Source organism: Anser cygnoides, chromosome 10, assembly GCF_040182565.1.
Source record: "Anser cygnoides isolate HZ-2024a breed goose chromosome 10, Taihu_goose_T2T_genome, whole genome shotgun sequence".
NCBI lineage: Eukaryota > Metazoa > Chordata > Aves > Anseriformes > Anatidae > Anser > Anser cygnoides.
In genome coordinates, this window is record NC_089882.1 from 17,019,520 (window position 1) to 17,032,514 (window position 12,995).

The 12,995-nt window shown below is 40.9% G+C and overlaps 1 protein-coding gene across 3 annotated transcripts in view; it reads left to right on the plus strand.

Annotated features, from left to right (window-relative positions):
• The window catches only part of LOC106042798 (musculoskeletal embryonic nuclear protein 1), a 40,179-nt gene extending 28,215 nt beyond the window's left edge, over window positions 1-11,964 (plus strand). Inside the window, exons 8-11 of one of the 3 annotated variants that reach the window (XM_067003441.1) lie at window positions 253-363; window positions 9,568-9,583; window positions 10,627-10,743; window positions 11,511-11,964. In XM_067003441.1, coding sequence (XP_066859542.1) covers window positions 253-363; window positions 9,568-9,583; window positions 10,627-10,743; window positions 11,511-11,617 — 351 coding nt within the window. In that variant the 3' untranslated portion in view covers window positions 11,618-11,964. Of the gene's footprint in view, window positions 1-252; window positions 7,784-9,567; window positions 9,584-9,915; window positions 10,033-10,622; window positions 10,744-11,510 lie in introns of those variants that run through there. The other 2 variants (XR_010834021.1, XM_013191953.3) reach the window with 2 other exon arrangements.
• Window positions 11,965-12,995: the final 1,031 nt, after the last annotated feature.

A 12,995-nucleotide genomic window follows, 5' to 3' on the forward strand; every position in this document is an offset into this window, starting at 1 on the left:
TGTGATTGTAGTAGAGATTAATTTGCATGCATCCTTCTTTGAGGTGCTTGCTTACTTGAGGTTCCAGTAGGGTGCATGACAGAATGCAGTTCTTCGATAGAACTGGCAGTAAATCCAAATTATGTTCTGTAAGCTCTTTCTAGAGCAAATACTAAGGTCCTTTGCAAGGATAAAAAATAGTAAGTTAAAAGTAGAATGAGGGAAGACTGTGACTTTGATCCATGTTACTCAGAATCTGTAATTTGTTTTTAGATCCTCATTTCAGCAGACGATGAGATGGAGGAATCAGATGCTGAAGAGGACCTGCGTAGACTGACCAACTTAAAGTCCATTAAGAAAAAGAAGCATCGTTTCGGTCTGCCTGTATGACACATTCCCTGACCTGTGTATTTGCAGGTTTCATGGCAAAAACTCCTCAGTCAGTGGGTTTTAATGTTGCAATTGCATCTCCCTTTTCATACAAACTGACTTAAAAGCAAGGTCTACCAACATAATGCAAGCATTTGGAAGACTTGCAGTTCAGTTGCACTACAGACACACTGACCAATTATGCAAGAATGTCTTTTCATCATATGTGAAAACAGCGTTGTTAAGGACTAGTCACTGAGGTGATTTGTATCTGACATTTCAGAGAAGATCATAGAAAACAGATACAGCGATCTTTCATTTATGGTTAGTGAATGATACATTGTGAGATGTTCTCAAAAAGGCATCTGAATCAACTAAGTTAGTGTGTTTTATTACTAAAACTGGCTTTTGCAGCATAATTCCTAGAGCAGAATAGTTTATGGTTACAAGCTGTAACTTAATGTTATTTTTTTAAGTACAAATGTTTACTTGCTACCAGGTACCTATGGAACTAATAGGTGGAACAAAGATTTTTTCCAAGTCTCCTCAAATCTATTTGACTATTTTATATTTAAGTTATATTTTCATACAGTTGTATTTAAAGATTCTCTTTGTCAGAGAAAAGGGTGCAGTTCCCTTTTTTGTGCAGAAAAGGTCATAAGATTTGTAGTGAAAATCATTTTATCCTTGTGTCCTGGTTTAAGACAAAGAGGTTGCAAAGGGAAAGGCTCTCTGTCACTGCTGAAGTCACCAAATATCACTAAAAATGCAGTCCTAAGTGTGCTTTTGACCACATAATTTGAAAGTACCTTTTTTTAATAGGAGGTGTTGTTTGCATATTTGACAAATGTGCACTTTAGTGTATAATGAAAATCTGTTGTGATAGGTTACTTATTTGTGAAATGAATATATCTATGGATGACTGTAATTATTTTTGTTTCTCTAAGTCTGTTATGTGTACCTCTCGTATAATGCAAGAGAGATGGAACGTTTCTTTCACTTTTCCTTGTATAGGGCCTGCCATCCAGGACCTTGATCTGATTGGAGGAGCTGTGCTACAGTATTGTGAATAATTCTGTCCCATACTTGATTTTGTTGAAAAAGCAATCTTCTGTTTAATGTGCTTAAAAATGGGTTTCTTCTGTTTAATTTCCTTTAAGTCTGATTATTCTTTAGTATTTTTAAAAAAGAGAGGTATAATACAGTCACTACAGAATTTCTGCAGTTTTCAGTGTCTGTCTTCTAATAATTGTCAACATGTGCTGCTTTAAAACCCTGCAGATATGTTTTCAGTTACATCCTTTTGCTTTGCGAATTTTCTAAATGATTGTTTCTGACAGCTTTCCTTACGTAGCTAAACCTTGTGCAGGACAAGGCGGTGTGTCGAAGAGGTGACAACAGAAATAAATTGCAGATCTGTTTTACAATCTAGACATCAGAAATGTTCCAAGCCTTAAACCAAACAGTTTCATCAGAAAACTGCTCAGAACTTTTTAAGATTTTTTACATTTTTATAGATTTACTAGGTCTTAATGTGATTTATTATCCAGGCCACTTAAATGGGGTTCTTGGGCCTTAGTAAATACTGAACTGTGCGCTCCCTTACTTCTTTTCACTATTCCAGCATTCCTTTTCACCGCTTGGCTGCTGAGGTGAACACAATGTTCTGAGACTTCAGGTACACCTCGGCGGATCCGGCTGACTAAAAGGGACATTTTACCAAACCTAACGTTTGCAAGTTTAGTTGAGCCACTGACCTCTGTTACTGTGCACTGAAATGTAATAACTGCAATAAGTTTAAATACTAGTGTTTCTTTTAGACTAAATCTAGAAACTAATGACAATGGAAGCTTAATTGAGTTATTCTGAAGTGGGGGTAGGGGGCTGGGGAAAATGTCTCTAATCGGTGTTGCCTCTGTTTTAGTTTTCTTTGTTTTTTTTTCATTGATTGTGTGACTAGCATCTTCTCTTGATTGTTGACTGTTGGGCAGGCTCATATCTCCAAAAGCACAGTATTTAAAGGAATTCATTTTCATTTAAAGGAATTCATTCTCATACAGCTCACTGTTCCAAAGGGATTTAAGAGCTAGAGCTGGCTCTTGTTGCAAATGTCAGTGTTTATTTTTTAGCATAGGATTTGTTCTATTTCAGATAGTGAAATAAAAGTATTTAACATGTGCTACATACCACTGCACAGTCATTGCTATCCTCGTCAACTGAGCAGCGCACACAAATTTAACTGTACAAGCTTTCATTTTATCTTCCTTTTCCCTCCTCTTCTATAATTACTTAAATTATTGAAATGATTTCTATTTCTAGTCTCATGTTTAGTCTGTGAAATGTCAGTATAAAATTATGGCCTTAATCATGTAAAATATTTGTTTTGAGCAGACCTCAAACTTACTGACCAAGTACAAAACAGTATAAAGCACTATGGAGCAGTTTCTTGAAGGTGGTTATAGCAAAGGTATACAAATACTTATTTTTTTTCTGTCTTAAGTGCTTAAATGTCACTTGGTTCGAGATTTTGGTATGCCTAGCAAGATGACATAGTAAAGCACTATGAGCCAAAGAGACAGAAGTCAAATATTTTAAATACCACAGTAGTAAAAGGAGGAGTATATCTTCAGAGGGAAAAAACAATTCTAACTTTCTCTACTAAAGTATACAAAATTTATTCCCAACCTTAGTCAAATAACAAAACTGTTTTTTTTCATTTTCTGTTATCATATGGAAGAGAAATGGAAAATGTAAAATTGGCAATTTCCCTTTTTGTAAGGTAAGAATTGGAATTCTCGCAGTAGGTACAAGATTACATGCTCTAGTCAGAAGAGCTTGTGTGTGTGTGAGAAGGAAGTATGTGCCTAGTGCTTCACTATGTCTTACTGCTCAATGAAATGTAGTGGCACTGCAGGCTGAAATAAATTTTTCATCAAGAGTTGATCCAGTAATAATAATAATGCGGCACAACAACATTTGCATTTATGCTCAGATTGGTGCTCTGAGTTAATGCCTGGTAAAGGGACTTCAGGACAACTCATAGCAAAGGTTTACTTCAGGCTGTGCTTAAAAAATGTGATTGTTTAATGAAAATAAGCTATGTAGTATACGCCAAAGTAAGAGAAAGGGATTGTAACTTACCGAAGAAATGCAGAAGCATTGGTGCAAACGGAGTTTACCACGAATGGTCAACCTAAATGTATTAACTGTGTCTATTATCTGACCTGTGACACATTTGCATAAATTTAAAACACTGGTGTCGTCTAATACGTGGTTTCCAAGTTCTGGCTTTGATATGTTCAGGTCCCCTTGTCTTACTTTAAGTAGATAAATGCTGTATATTAATGTTGCTAACTAAAATGTACAATAGCTTTTCTTCAGGGAAAACTCAGAAATTGAGTTGCAAATTAGAGCAATGCAAAGTGATCCCCTCCAACAGATTCCAGCTGCGCCTGGGGAGGGAGGAGCGGGCTCGCAGCTCCACTGAGAGCTGAGCATCACAAGGAATTTCTGCCACTGTGCTTGACTAACCCATGTTTGCAACTTTGCTGTGCTTTTTGCAGGAGAAACCAGTAATGAAAGAGCCACATCAAGTCAGAGTAGATCTACAGCATAGGCGTGCAAACTTTTTTTATGTATTTAAAGTTTCCAGTTCAATTACTGAAAATGACTACTATGGTTTTACAAAGTAAAACTGCAGTATCTTTAAAAAAGGGACTCTTTTGTAGGTGTTTCTGTCTTTGCGTGGGTATCTGTCTCAAACTGAATGTTGGGTTGGTTTGTAAGTAAATTCAGAGTAGAGCCTGTGTGAGCAAAACCAACAAGCTGTATTCTGCTGCCCTCTGTTTGGACCATATTGTTTAATCAGTAGTGTTACCGTAAACTTCTAAGGGTATCTGATGTAATTACATTGTATAATGGTTTACAATAAAGTTTGACTTATTACAGATTTGTACACTTGTTTTATGCTCCTTCTGTTTAAAAGTGAGCATGTTTGAGTGTTTATAATATGCTGTTGCAGGCATCTGGTTTTGCTAGCAGAGTTTAACCTTGGAACTGCGGATTCAATTTTTTGCACTCCCATGTCAGTATTAATTTCCGTATATTCTTGTCCTTTAGTAGTTAAGTCTCATTTCTTAGGAAGGACTGTTATTCTTAGAAAGCAAATATTTTTTACAACTATAAGAGCCATTGCAAGTTCAAATCTGTGCCCTGAGGAGAGTTTTTGCCCTCAGTGTGTGCACACATGGAGAATAACCATCTGTATTTGCAATAGAAAACCCTGGATGTGCACCCTGAGAACTGCTGAAGTTGCAGAACATAGACCCGAAGCCCTCTGGAATGTAGGACTTTGTTAAGGTGCTGTACCATACAGCTGATAATCACAGCCTGCTTTCTGCTTTTGAAGCAAAGCCAGACCTTTTGGTCATTGGCCACAAAAATGTGTGAACTTGAAAATGTCTGAATTTACCTCCAGTATCCTGCCCCTTGGCAGGGTCTTAGCCTAATGCAATAACTTGTTACCCTATCTTATCATCTCTCCCCCTTCTGTTGTGTTTGCAGCAGGTAGTAGAAATGAAGGAAGGTGTCTGAGGGTCCTGTTGAGAAGCTGGTGAAGCGCCGTGTATCACAAAACTCACATAGTCTCTCCTTGTGAGACAGACGGGCTGTGTGGGACTGTCTGGTTGTAGGACCAAGTAGCCTCTCTGTACCCCATCTCCAGAGGGCAACATGCTGGAGATGGGCAACGTCGCCCTGCTGACTTCCATCACCACTACTTCACAAAGCAAAATGAGAAGAGGAGAAGTAGTGCTGTCTGAAGAAGACATCACTCCTACACGCTGTGTAGTGCAGAGTTGTCTCTGCTTACCAAAGGGTGCTGCAGCAAACACTTGCACTTCTCTGGTTATATCCAACAAAATGAGCATAGCCCAAGCTTGCTTCCCATCCCGCCTGGTTTTGGAGGCTATAAAGATGCTGTCTTACTCTTCAGGTGTCTTGTTCCCTAGCTGAAGTGTCTAGCATCTATTTCCCAAAGTGCTGAAGGAATTAGGAGGGCTATCAAGAAGGAGAACTGCCTTGCCGTGAAGCTGTAACCTGAACCATAAAGGTAGGTCACACCTTCATGCCAAAATAGAGCAGAAATCCTGTTATCAGTGGGCTTCTGCTGGTTTCACCACTTCTATCTGGGCAGAAGCAGATTGGTTTGTCGTCTGGGCTGGGCCTGCACAGTATCAATTCACAACTACCTCAGTTATTCCTCTCTTCTGTTTGTGCGTTACTTTCATTACTTATCACTTACTACACACAGGCAGCGCTATCCCCATACCCACCACCTCCTTAAAGGGAAGTCAAAGAATAATCTTCACCCTGTTGAGCTTGGCAGTCCACTGAGTAAGCAGGTTCCTGGAGAAGTCACATCTGCTGTAAGATCCCTCCTGTCTTGTGGAAATCGCAGTGGTCAGATATGTACATTTACTAAATTCCCCACTGTCATCACCAAATTTTCATCCTAACCGTTCTTCACCAAAGGAGTTTTACACACTTCAAACTGCAGAGGAAAATGAAAGAGAGTTAGCTTAATAGCCACCATGAAATGGATGAGCTTTTTTTTGTCACTCTTGTCCTACTCAAAAGATCACAGGGCTTCAGCCAGGTGAGCAGGATTCCTACTTAGAAAAGGTAGTAATGGGAGATTTAGGTTGGGTTTTCTTGTTAAGAAAAATTAGCCCACGCTCCATAAGAAGAAACAATCATGATTGTTCCTCATCTTTGGTTTAAGAAATGTACAATTAAAGCAAAGAAAAAGGATTTGCCCAAGCTGTGCTAAACACCTTAGCAAAAATTCAGGATGTGCTGCCTCCCTCTCCGGATGCCTCAGCACCAATCCCCATGGAAGAAATGTTTTCAGCAAACCTGATGGTTTTTCTTTCCACTCTGGTAGTCTTACAAAAGGTACTGTCATTTCACGGAAACTTTTCCTCCATTTTACTAAGCTGTGGATTTGAAATAGAAATTTAACATTAGGAATGGTTAAGTACATAGCATCCAAAATGCTGCTTAACTTACAAATGATTGCTCCACAGACACATAAAAGAAGGCATCATCTCGGGCCTGGAGAGAGTTCATTTACAGGTAAAATGGACCCACAGATATGGGGGATAGTTCACAACTGACAAATCCCGGTCTTGATTGCAGTTTGCCTATGCTGTGGCACTGATGCAATGTTTTCATAATGAAAAAAAATGCCAATTTTATTTTACTTCCTGTGTCTCTCTGTAGCCTAAACAAATCACAGGCAGAGCCTGAGAAAAGGCTGGGGAAGATTTCTGTCACTACAGCAGTCACCATTCCTGATAAAAGATGTCAGGAGTTATGCCAAGTCCACCTTTCCCATGCTGAAATACCTGGCTGGAGTCTTGGTGCTTTCTAAGTGTCAAGCATAGTCACAGAAGCGTAGTAGTAGTAATAGTAGTAGTAGTATGCATGATGCAAAGAATTAATGTTATATATATATATATATAAGGGGGGAAACAGCTCCCCACCCAACCCTCTCCTGGTAATAAAAATTACAACTCATGCGTAAGACTTTCTTTTTTCTATTTAATTAAAAATTAGCTTGGGAACAAATCTTAAAAGTTTTGGAGAAGGTTTTACTATTGCCAGCACATACAGTAGGGAAAACTGAATTTATTCATGTGTGAATAATCCACTCCTATATGTACGACAGATGAACTGGTTAAATTTACTAATCCTGCTGTAAACAGAAAGTGATTTTACTCTCTGAAGTGTGTAAGAGCCAGCTGGCATCAGAGTGAGCTCAGGAATAAGATTGTAAGGGTAAAACTATATCCTATCTCATTAACTCCAAAACACTGGTTCCTGTGCAAAAGAGAATTAAGGCGCAGTGTAATGCTTTTGATGTTAGGTTTATATAAACTTTGCGGAAAGCGTATTTTCTTATGCTGGGAATGAACAAACAAGACTTTTTTTTTTTTTTTTCCTATCAAGAGAATTCAGAGTCAATTTTGTGTCTGTAGCAAACTTTCGCCTTTTAAAGTTATAAGTAGAGCCCCAGTGGACTCCCCTGGAAGTTGTTTTTGCTGTGGATTGGGCTTCCCCGCGGTCTCACTGCCACAGCTGTCTGCTCTCGTCACTCCTGAACTTCATCTGTCCCCAGGCACACAGCGCGGCAAATCCTGCCAGCCCTAGTCATAGCTAAGAATAAACCTTTCAACAACAGCCTGTGTCAACCTGAATCATCCTGGGATCTGGTTTGGGAAAGTGACCCAGCTAATGACTTCACGTTAATGCTCTATATAAGCTGAGAGGAAAAAAACAAGCACACACACAGTGCACAGGCTGGATTTAATCAAAGCCGGGAAACTACCTCGGAAAGGCTTTCAGGCGAGTGAGCGCTGCAGTTATGTCACAGGTATGGGGGCATTGTGCTGGGCTGGCTCTCGTTCGAGCAGGTTACCTGACAAATCTGTACTTGTTTTAGATGATTTGCTCGAAATATCTTATTAGCAGGTTATTCTTGTTAAGCGGTGAATTGTCTCATCTACTTGGATTGTTTGATTACATTGAAATATTTTAAACCACTTTATTTATATAGTTTAACAAATAAGGTTTTAAGAGCAATTATTATATGGAGAAGGAAAGCAGCTGCTCTCTACATGGTTAACTGAGTTTTTAAATATTCTTTTTTTTTTTTTAACCTTAAGTACTTTGTTTCTGTAGGAAGGAAAAAAGCATTTCCACTGCTCCATTTTGGGCTGTTTTACTGAAGGTTTTCTGCTTTTCCAACACACTGTCTCAGCCAATTATTTGAAATTTTGACAGTAGTTTGAAAAGATGTGTCTAGACTGAATGTGCTGCTATGTAAAGGAAAGCTTAATTTATTAACATGCAAGAAAAGAAAGTGTGACTGAAAACTGTAGCTGTTATACACCACTTGAGATGGAAATTTTGCACTACACGTTTTTGTGTTCATCTTGTAGTTCAATCAGTAGTTTTTCTTTACTGTGTTCCCCAATATTCCATGTTTCAAAGCGATCTTAAAACTAGCTCAGAAATGTTGAGTTTTTCACATAAGTGCTATGTTTTCAGCCCAAGCTACATGTACCTGTCAGGGTTCCCCCCATAGCAAGGGTTTTGTGTGGTGGGTGAGATAGAGAACGTAGGATGGGCAGTGGAGCATAATCCTTCAGCCACACAGAGTAGCATGGTTCTGCTTATTTTCTTTACTCCAAAGAAAAAGAGACTTAAAAACAACATTGCATGTCTCATAAACCAACACTGAGTTGGGACAGGAGGAGATAAAGGCCAGGCAGGACTGCTGTGCTGGCTGGGGATGGCTGCTGGCAAACCCTGCTTACAAATGTGCTTGTGTCGGTAGTAATGAACAGTCGTGTGGCTCCAACACCAGCAGCTACTGGTGCTGCTGGCAAGACTGGCACTTGCCTCTGTGGCTCGTGGTCACCTTTCTGTGTGGCACTGTTGCTTTTTAGCTGGGAGACAGCTAATCCACAGACAATCCTGTTGGAAAATCCAGCTGTAATCAAAGCATAAGAGGTTTTACTTTAAAGCTGAGTGGAATTCAACAGCTCTGCTCAGCCTGCCTGTGTCTCAGTGCATATCGAGTGCCTCCTTTTCCTACCGTCTGTCCCCAAGAATTCCCTTGTCCTGATGGAAAGAAGCCTCACAGTTACTGTCTCTTGCCAACAACAGGCGAAGGACGTCAGCAGATTTCATATTCCTGCTAACAAAATGAGGTATTTTTTCCCTTTTCTGCATTGGAACCAACACATTTGTTTCCTGTGGACTATGCCAAAGACCCATCACCAGCCAGTTCTTGTTACAGATGGACAAATGAAATGCTGGCTATGGAGCTATTTGGTTCACCAGCTAACCCATCAAAAGTTGCTGTGAATTTTGGAGAGTTTGCTCTCAGCTCTTGCTTTCTTTGGATACTCGTATAGTGTTTTTCCCAGAGATCTTATGAGTGTTTTGTTTCCCACAACACATGTAGATGGGATTGACAGCGAGCTATTCCGAGCGTTCCTGGGAGTTTATAGCCAGACGGAACTATGCCGAAGTCTCCAATGCAGCCTGGCATGCATGTGCTGTCTCTGCAAACCCCCCGGGACTCACTGATCAAGCCCTTTGCAGGCCTTGGGGATTTGTTCCCCTCCACAACCATTTTTAGCTTTACAGGCAGCAGCCCAGGAATGTACAACCGGGCTCCACCGCTGCCAAAACCCAAATCAGGAGCCCTGCATATGTAGCGATGGGCAGAGAAGTTTCTCACTGATAAATAAATACATTAACGTTGGAATGCCCACATAACATCTTCTTTATAATCCCATCTCCTGTTGAGGGTGGTGAATCCGATCCCCCTGCACCCCACCGTGAGGTCTTCCTGGTGGGACCTTGGCACCCAGTCCTTGAAAATAGTAAAATGAAGAGGGGAATATTAATAGTGCTGATTGATGTAGTGTTCAACTTTGAAGTGCTGATTTAAAGGTAGGGATGTTCTTCCATCTTTTTCTGATTTTCTTCTAGCAAACTGTAAACGGGTTAATACTTGGACATTCTAGTGTACCACCTGATGATGCCTCTATTTCTGTATTGGGTTTCCTGTTCCTTCTCCAGATTCTGAGTCCAGAATGTGTTCAGTAGGTGCTTGTCAAAAACCCCTTTGAGTGCTGAGATACTTTTGTTCCCTAAATTTAAATCAATAACTATGGGCCAAGTCTTAAGTTTATTCCAGCTAGATCAAACTGGACTTCTTTAGGAAATCAGTCAGAGAGATTCTGATGTAGTGGTAGACAGTGGCTGAGCATAACTTAGCAATGAAGTAGGTTTGGTTTTGGTGTGGGTTTTTTTTTTATGTTTTTTTTTTTTTGTTTGCTTGTTTGTTTTCCCTGAACATTGGACAAATTCTTTAATTACCAATCTATCTTGGTCTTTATTTGCAAAAGGACCAGGCAGGCATCTGCCCTGTCTCTTTCAAAGGCTGGGCAATCAGAAGACATATTTAGAACCGGAATGGTGGCAACAGATTTTGGGAAAGGTAATGAAATCCTGCCCTGATGTGGAGTTGTGGTTGTGTAGAGATCTGGAGTAGCCGAGTGTTTATTCTCAGAGTTGCAATAGGTGGAATACAGAATTAGCAACTCTGTATGTTGTAGCCGTTAGGTTCAGACCTCTTTGTTCCCTATGTTTCTAAACATGAAATACTGATGAGTGGCAATACTTTTGTTTCGTAGCCAGCCCCTGTGAAAAAGAAGCGTCCTCCAGTGAAGGAAGAAGATCTCAAAGGAGCTAGAGGAAATCTTTCCAAAAACCAGGAAATTAAATCTAAAACCTACCAAGTCATGAAGCAGTGTGGTAAGTCTCTTCTCCTTGATGGAAATAATAAGAAACCTTACAAAGTAAAGCATGGACTTAATTGTTATCTTCAGTGAAAGAGTGCACCCCAGAAACAGCAGCAGGCAATGCTCTCACATCCCCTGGCCTGGCTGCACAGAATCCTTGAATCCATCATCTTGTTGGCATCCATAGGTGCCAACAGGGCTCTGCTTCAAGTGATTTTTTCTCCCTGTCTGGACAAAGTGGGAGGGAGAGCTCTGACTTTGCCTTCTGAGCCAGAGTTCAAAACAAATCCTGGTCCCACAGTCAGAGCGGTTGCCAAAGTTGAAGACCTGGATGTTTGGTCATCGACTAGGGCCTCTCAGGTGTACAAATTTATGTGTTTGAGATGAAACACGTGCTGGGGGGAATAAAGGACAGAAGGTGAGAGAGAAGAGAGTGGGTGCTCGCACTGAATGCTCCTGGTGCTCTGGTTTTTTTTGGCTTTTCCATCAATAGTGGGAGGGTACAAGGAAAAATTATGAATTTCAACTCCTTTTCAGGGTGATATCCTGAACCTCACAGTAGGTTTTTAAGCACCTGCAGGGACTTGGGGTGGTCAGTCTTGATGACCACCTACAGATGCTGGAAGCTGCCCTGTGCTTGGAAAGAGAGTGCTGTGTTTTACTGTTTGGGAAGTTGATGGACTGATGAAATAATTATCAAATGTTTATATGTTTTAGCTGCAGTAACACCAATGCTAACTGATTCACTGATTGCCTCCTCTCGCGGTTTTCTTTTCCAAGAACAAATGGGCTCTGCAGCACCTTCCATATTCAGCCGAGATCGGACTGGAGGTGAAACAGTCTTTGAGAAACCTAAAGATGAACCAGCCAAAAGTGTCTTCGGTTGACAGCTGAGCTGAAAGTGATTGTTGAGATGATTGTTGTAACATTTTCCCAATTTTCTACCGCTTACACTAACCTCACTGTAGACCTAAATAGCTGATTTCTACCTTAAGTCATTAAAAAGTGAATGGACTCATGTCAAAGGGTATAACTTCCATTTTATTTTTTATTAAGTGCATTCTTTGTGTTGAATGGTGTTTGCTATAATGGTTTAATTGAAAAAATGGTTGTTTGACACTGCTTGGCATACTGTAGTGACCAATTTTAACTCAGATTAATTCTGTGGGCTTTTTGCCATCACTAGCTATGATCTAAATGTCAAAAGCAAAGAATAAATATTCAGATGACACCATTTTAGTGTCTGTGCAGTTTCTTCACACTGCTTTCACAGAGAGGGAAGTAAGAAGCTGGCTGAACGGGCATTGCAGAATCATTGAAATCTGTTCTGGCCACGGCAGCACCCCAGGGAGGCCTCCTGGTGCTGGGAGAGGTGGCAGCTCCCTCATGGCCTCCTCAGGGCAGCGCCTCAATCATTCCTTCATGGTGAGAGAAGATGGCGGGCAGCACCTCAATCATTCCCTCATGGTGAGAGAAGATGGCGGGCAGCACCTCAATCATTCCCTCATGGTGAGAGAAGATGGCGGGCAGCACCTCAATCATTCCCTCATGGTGAGAGAAGATGGCGGGCAGCACCTCAATCATTCCCTCATGGTGAGGGAAGATGGCGGGCAGCGCCTCAATCATTCCTTCATGGTGAGAGAAGATGGCGGGCAGCACCTCAATCATTCCCTCATGGTCAGAGAAGATGGCGGGCAGCACCTCAATCATTCCTTCATGGTGAGAGAAGATGGCGGGCAGCACCTCAATCATTCCCTCATGGTGAGAGAAGATGGCGGGCAGCGCCTCAATCATTCCTTCATGGTGAGGGAAGATGGCGGGCAGCACCACAACTGCTTCCTCACACACAGCTCTGCCAGGAGAGCAGATGGCAGGCTGTTGGTCTGCTTCAGTGTGGAGTGATGACTTTCTGCCCATTCCCTGATGTATTTTTTTCTCACATCCTCAGGGTCTTGTCAGATCGAGACAAAAGTTGGGCCACAGATACATCATGTCCCACCTGACTGAAAAGTCAAGTGATCCACTCAATGTCTCCCTTTTTATAACAGCTCCTCTCTGAGTCAAAGTATGTTTTCAACTCTATTATTTGTTTACATCTTGATTTATGGCATTAAACGTCAAGGCATTTTTTTTTCCCTGAGGTTTTAAATTGGAGTATTTTGGACCTGTGGTCTAAAACATGGATAATCACCTCTTTTGGTGGTGCCTATTCTCTGGCAGCTCATCTGAGGGTGGTCAGGGAGGTAAGTCCCACCTTTATTTAAC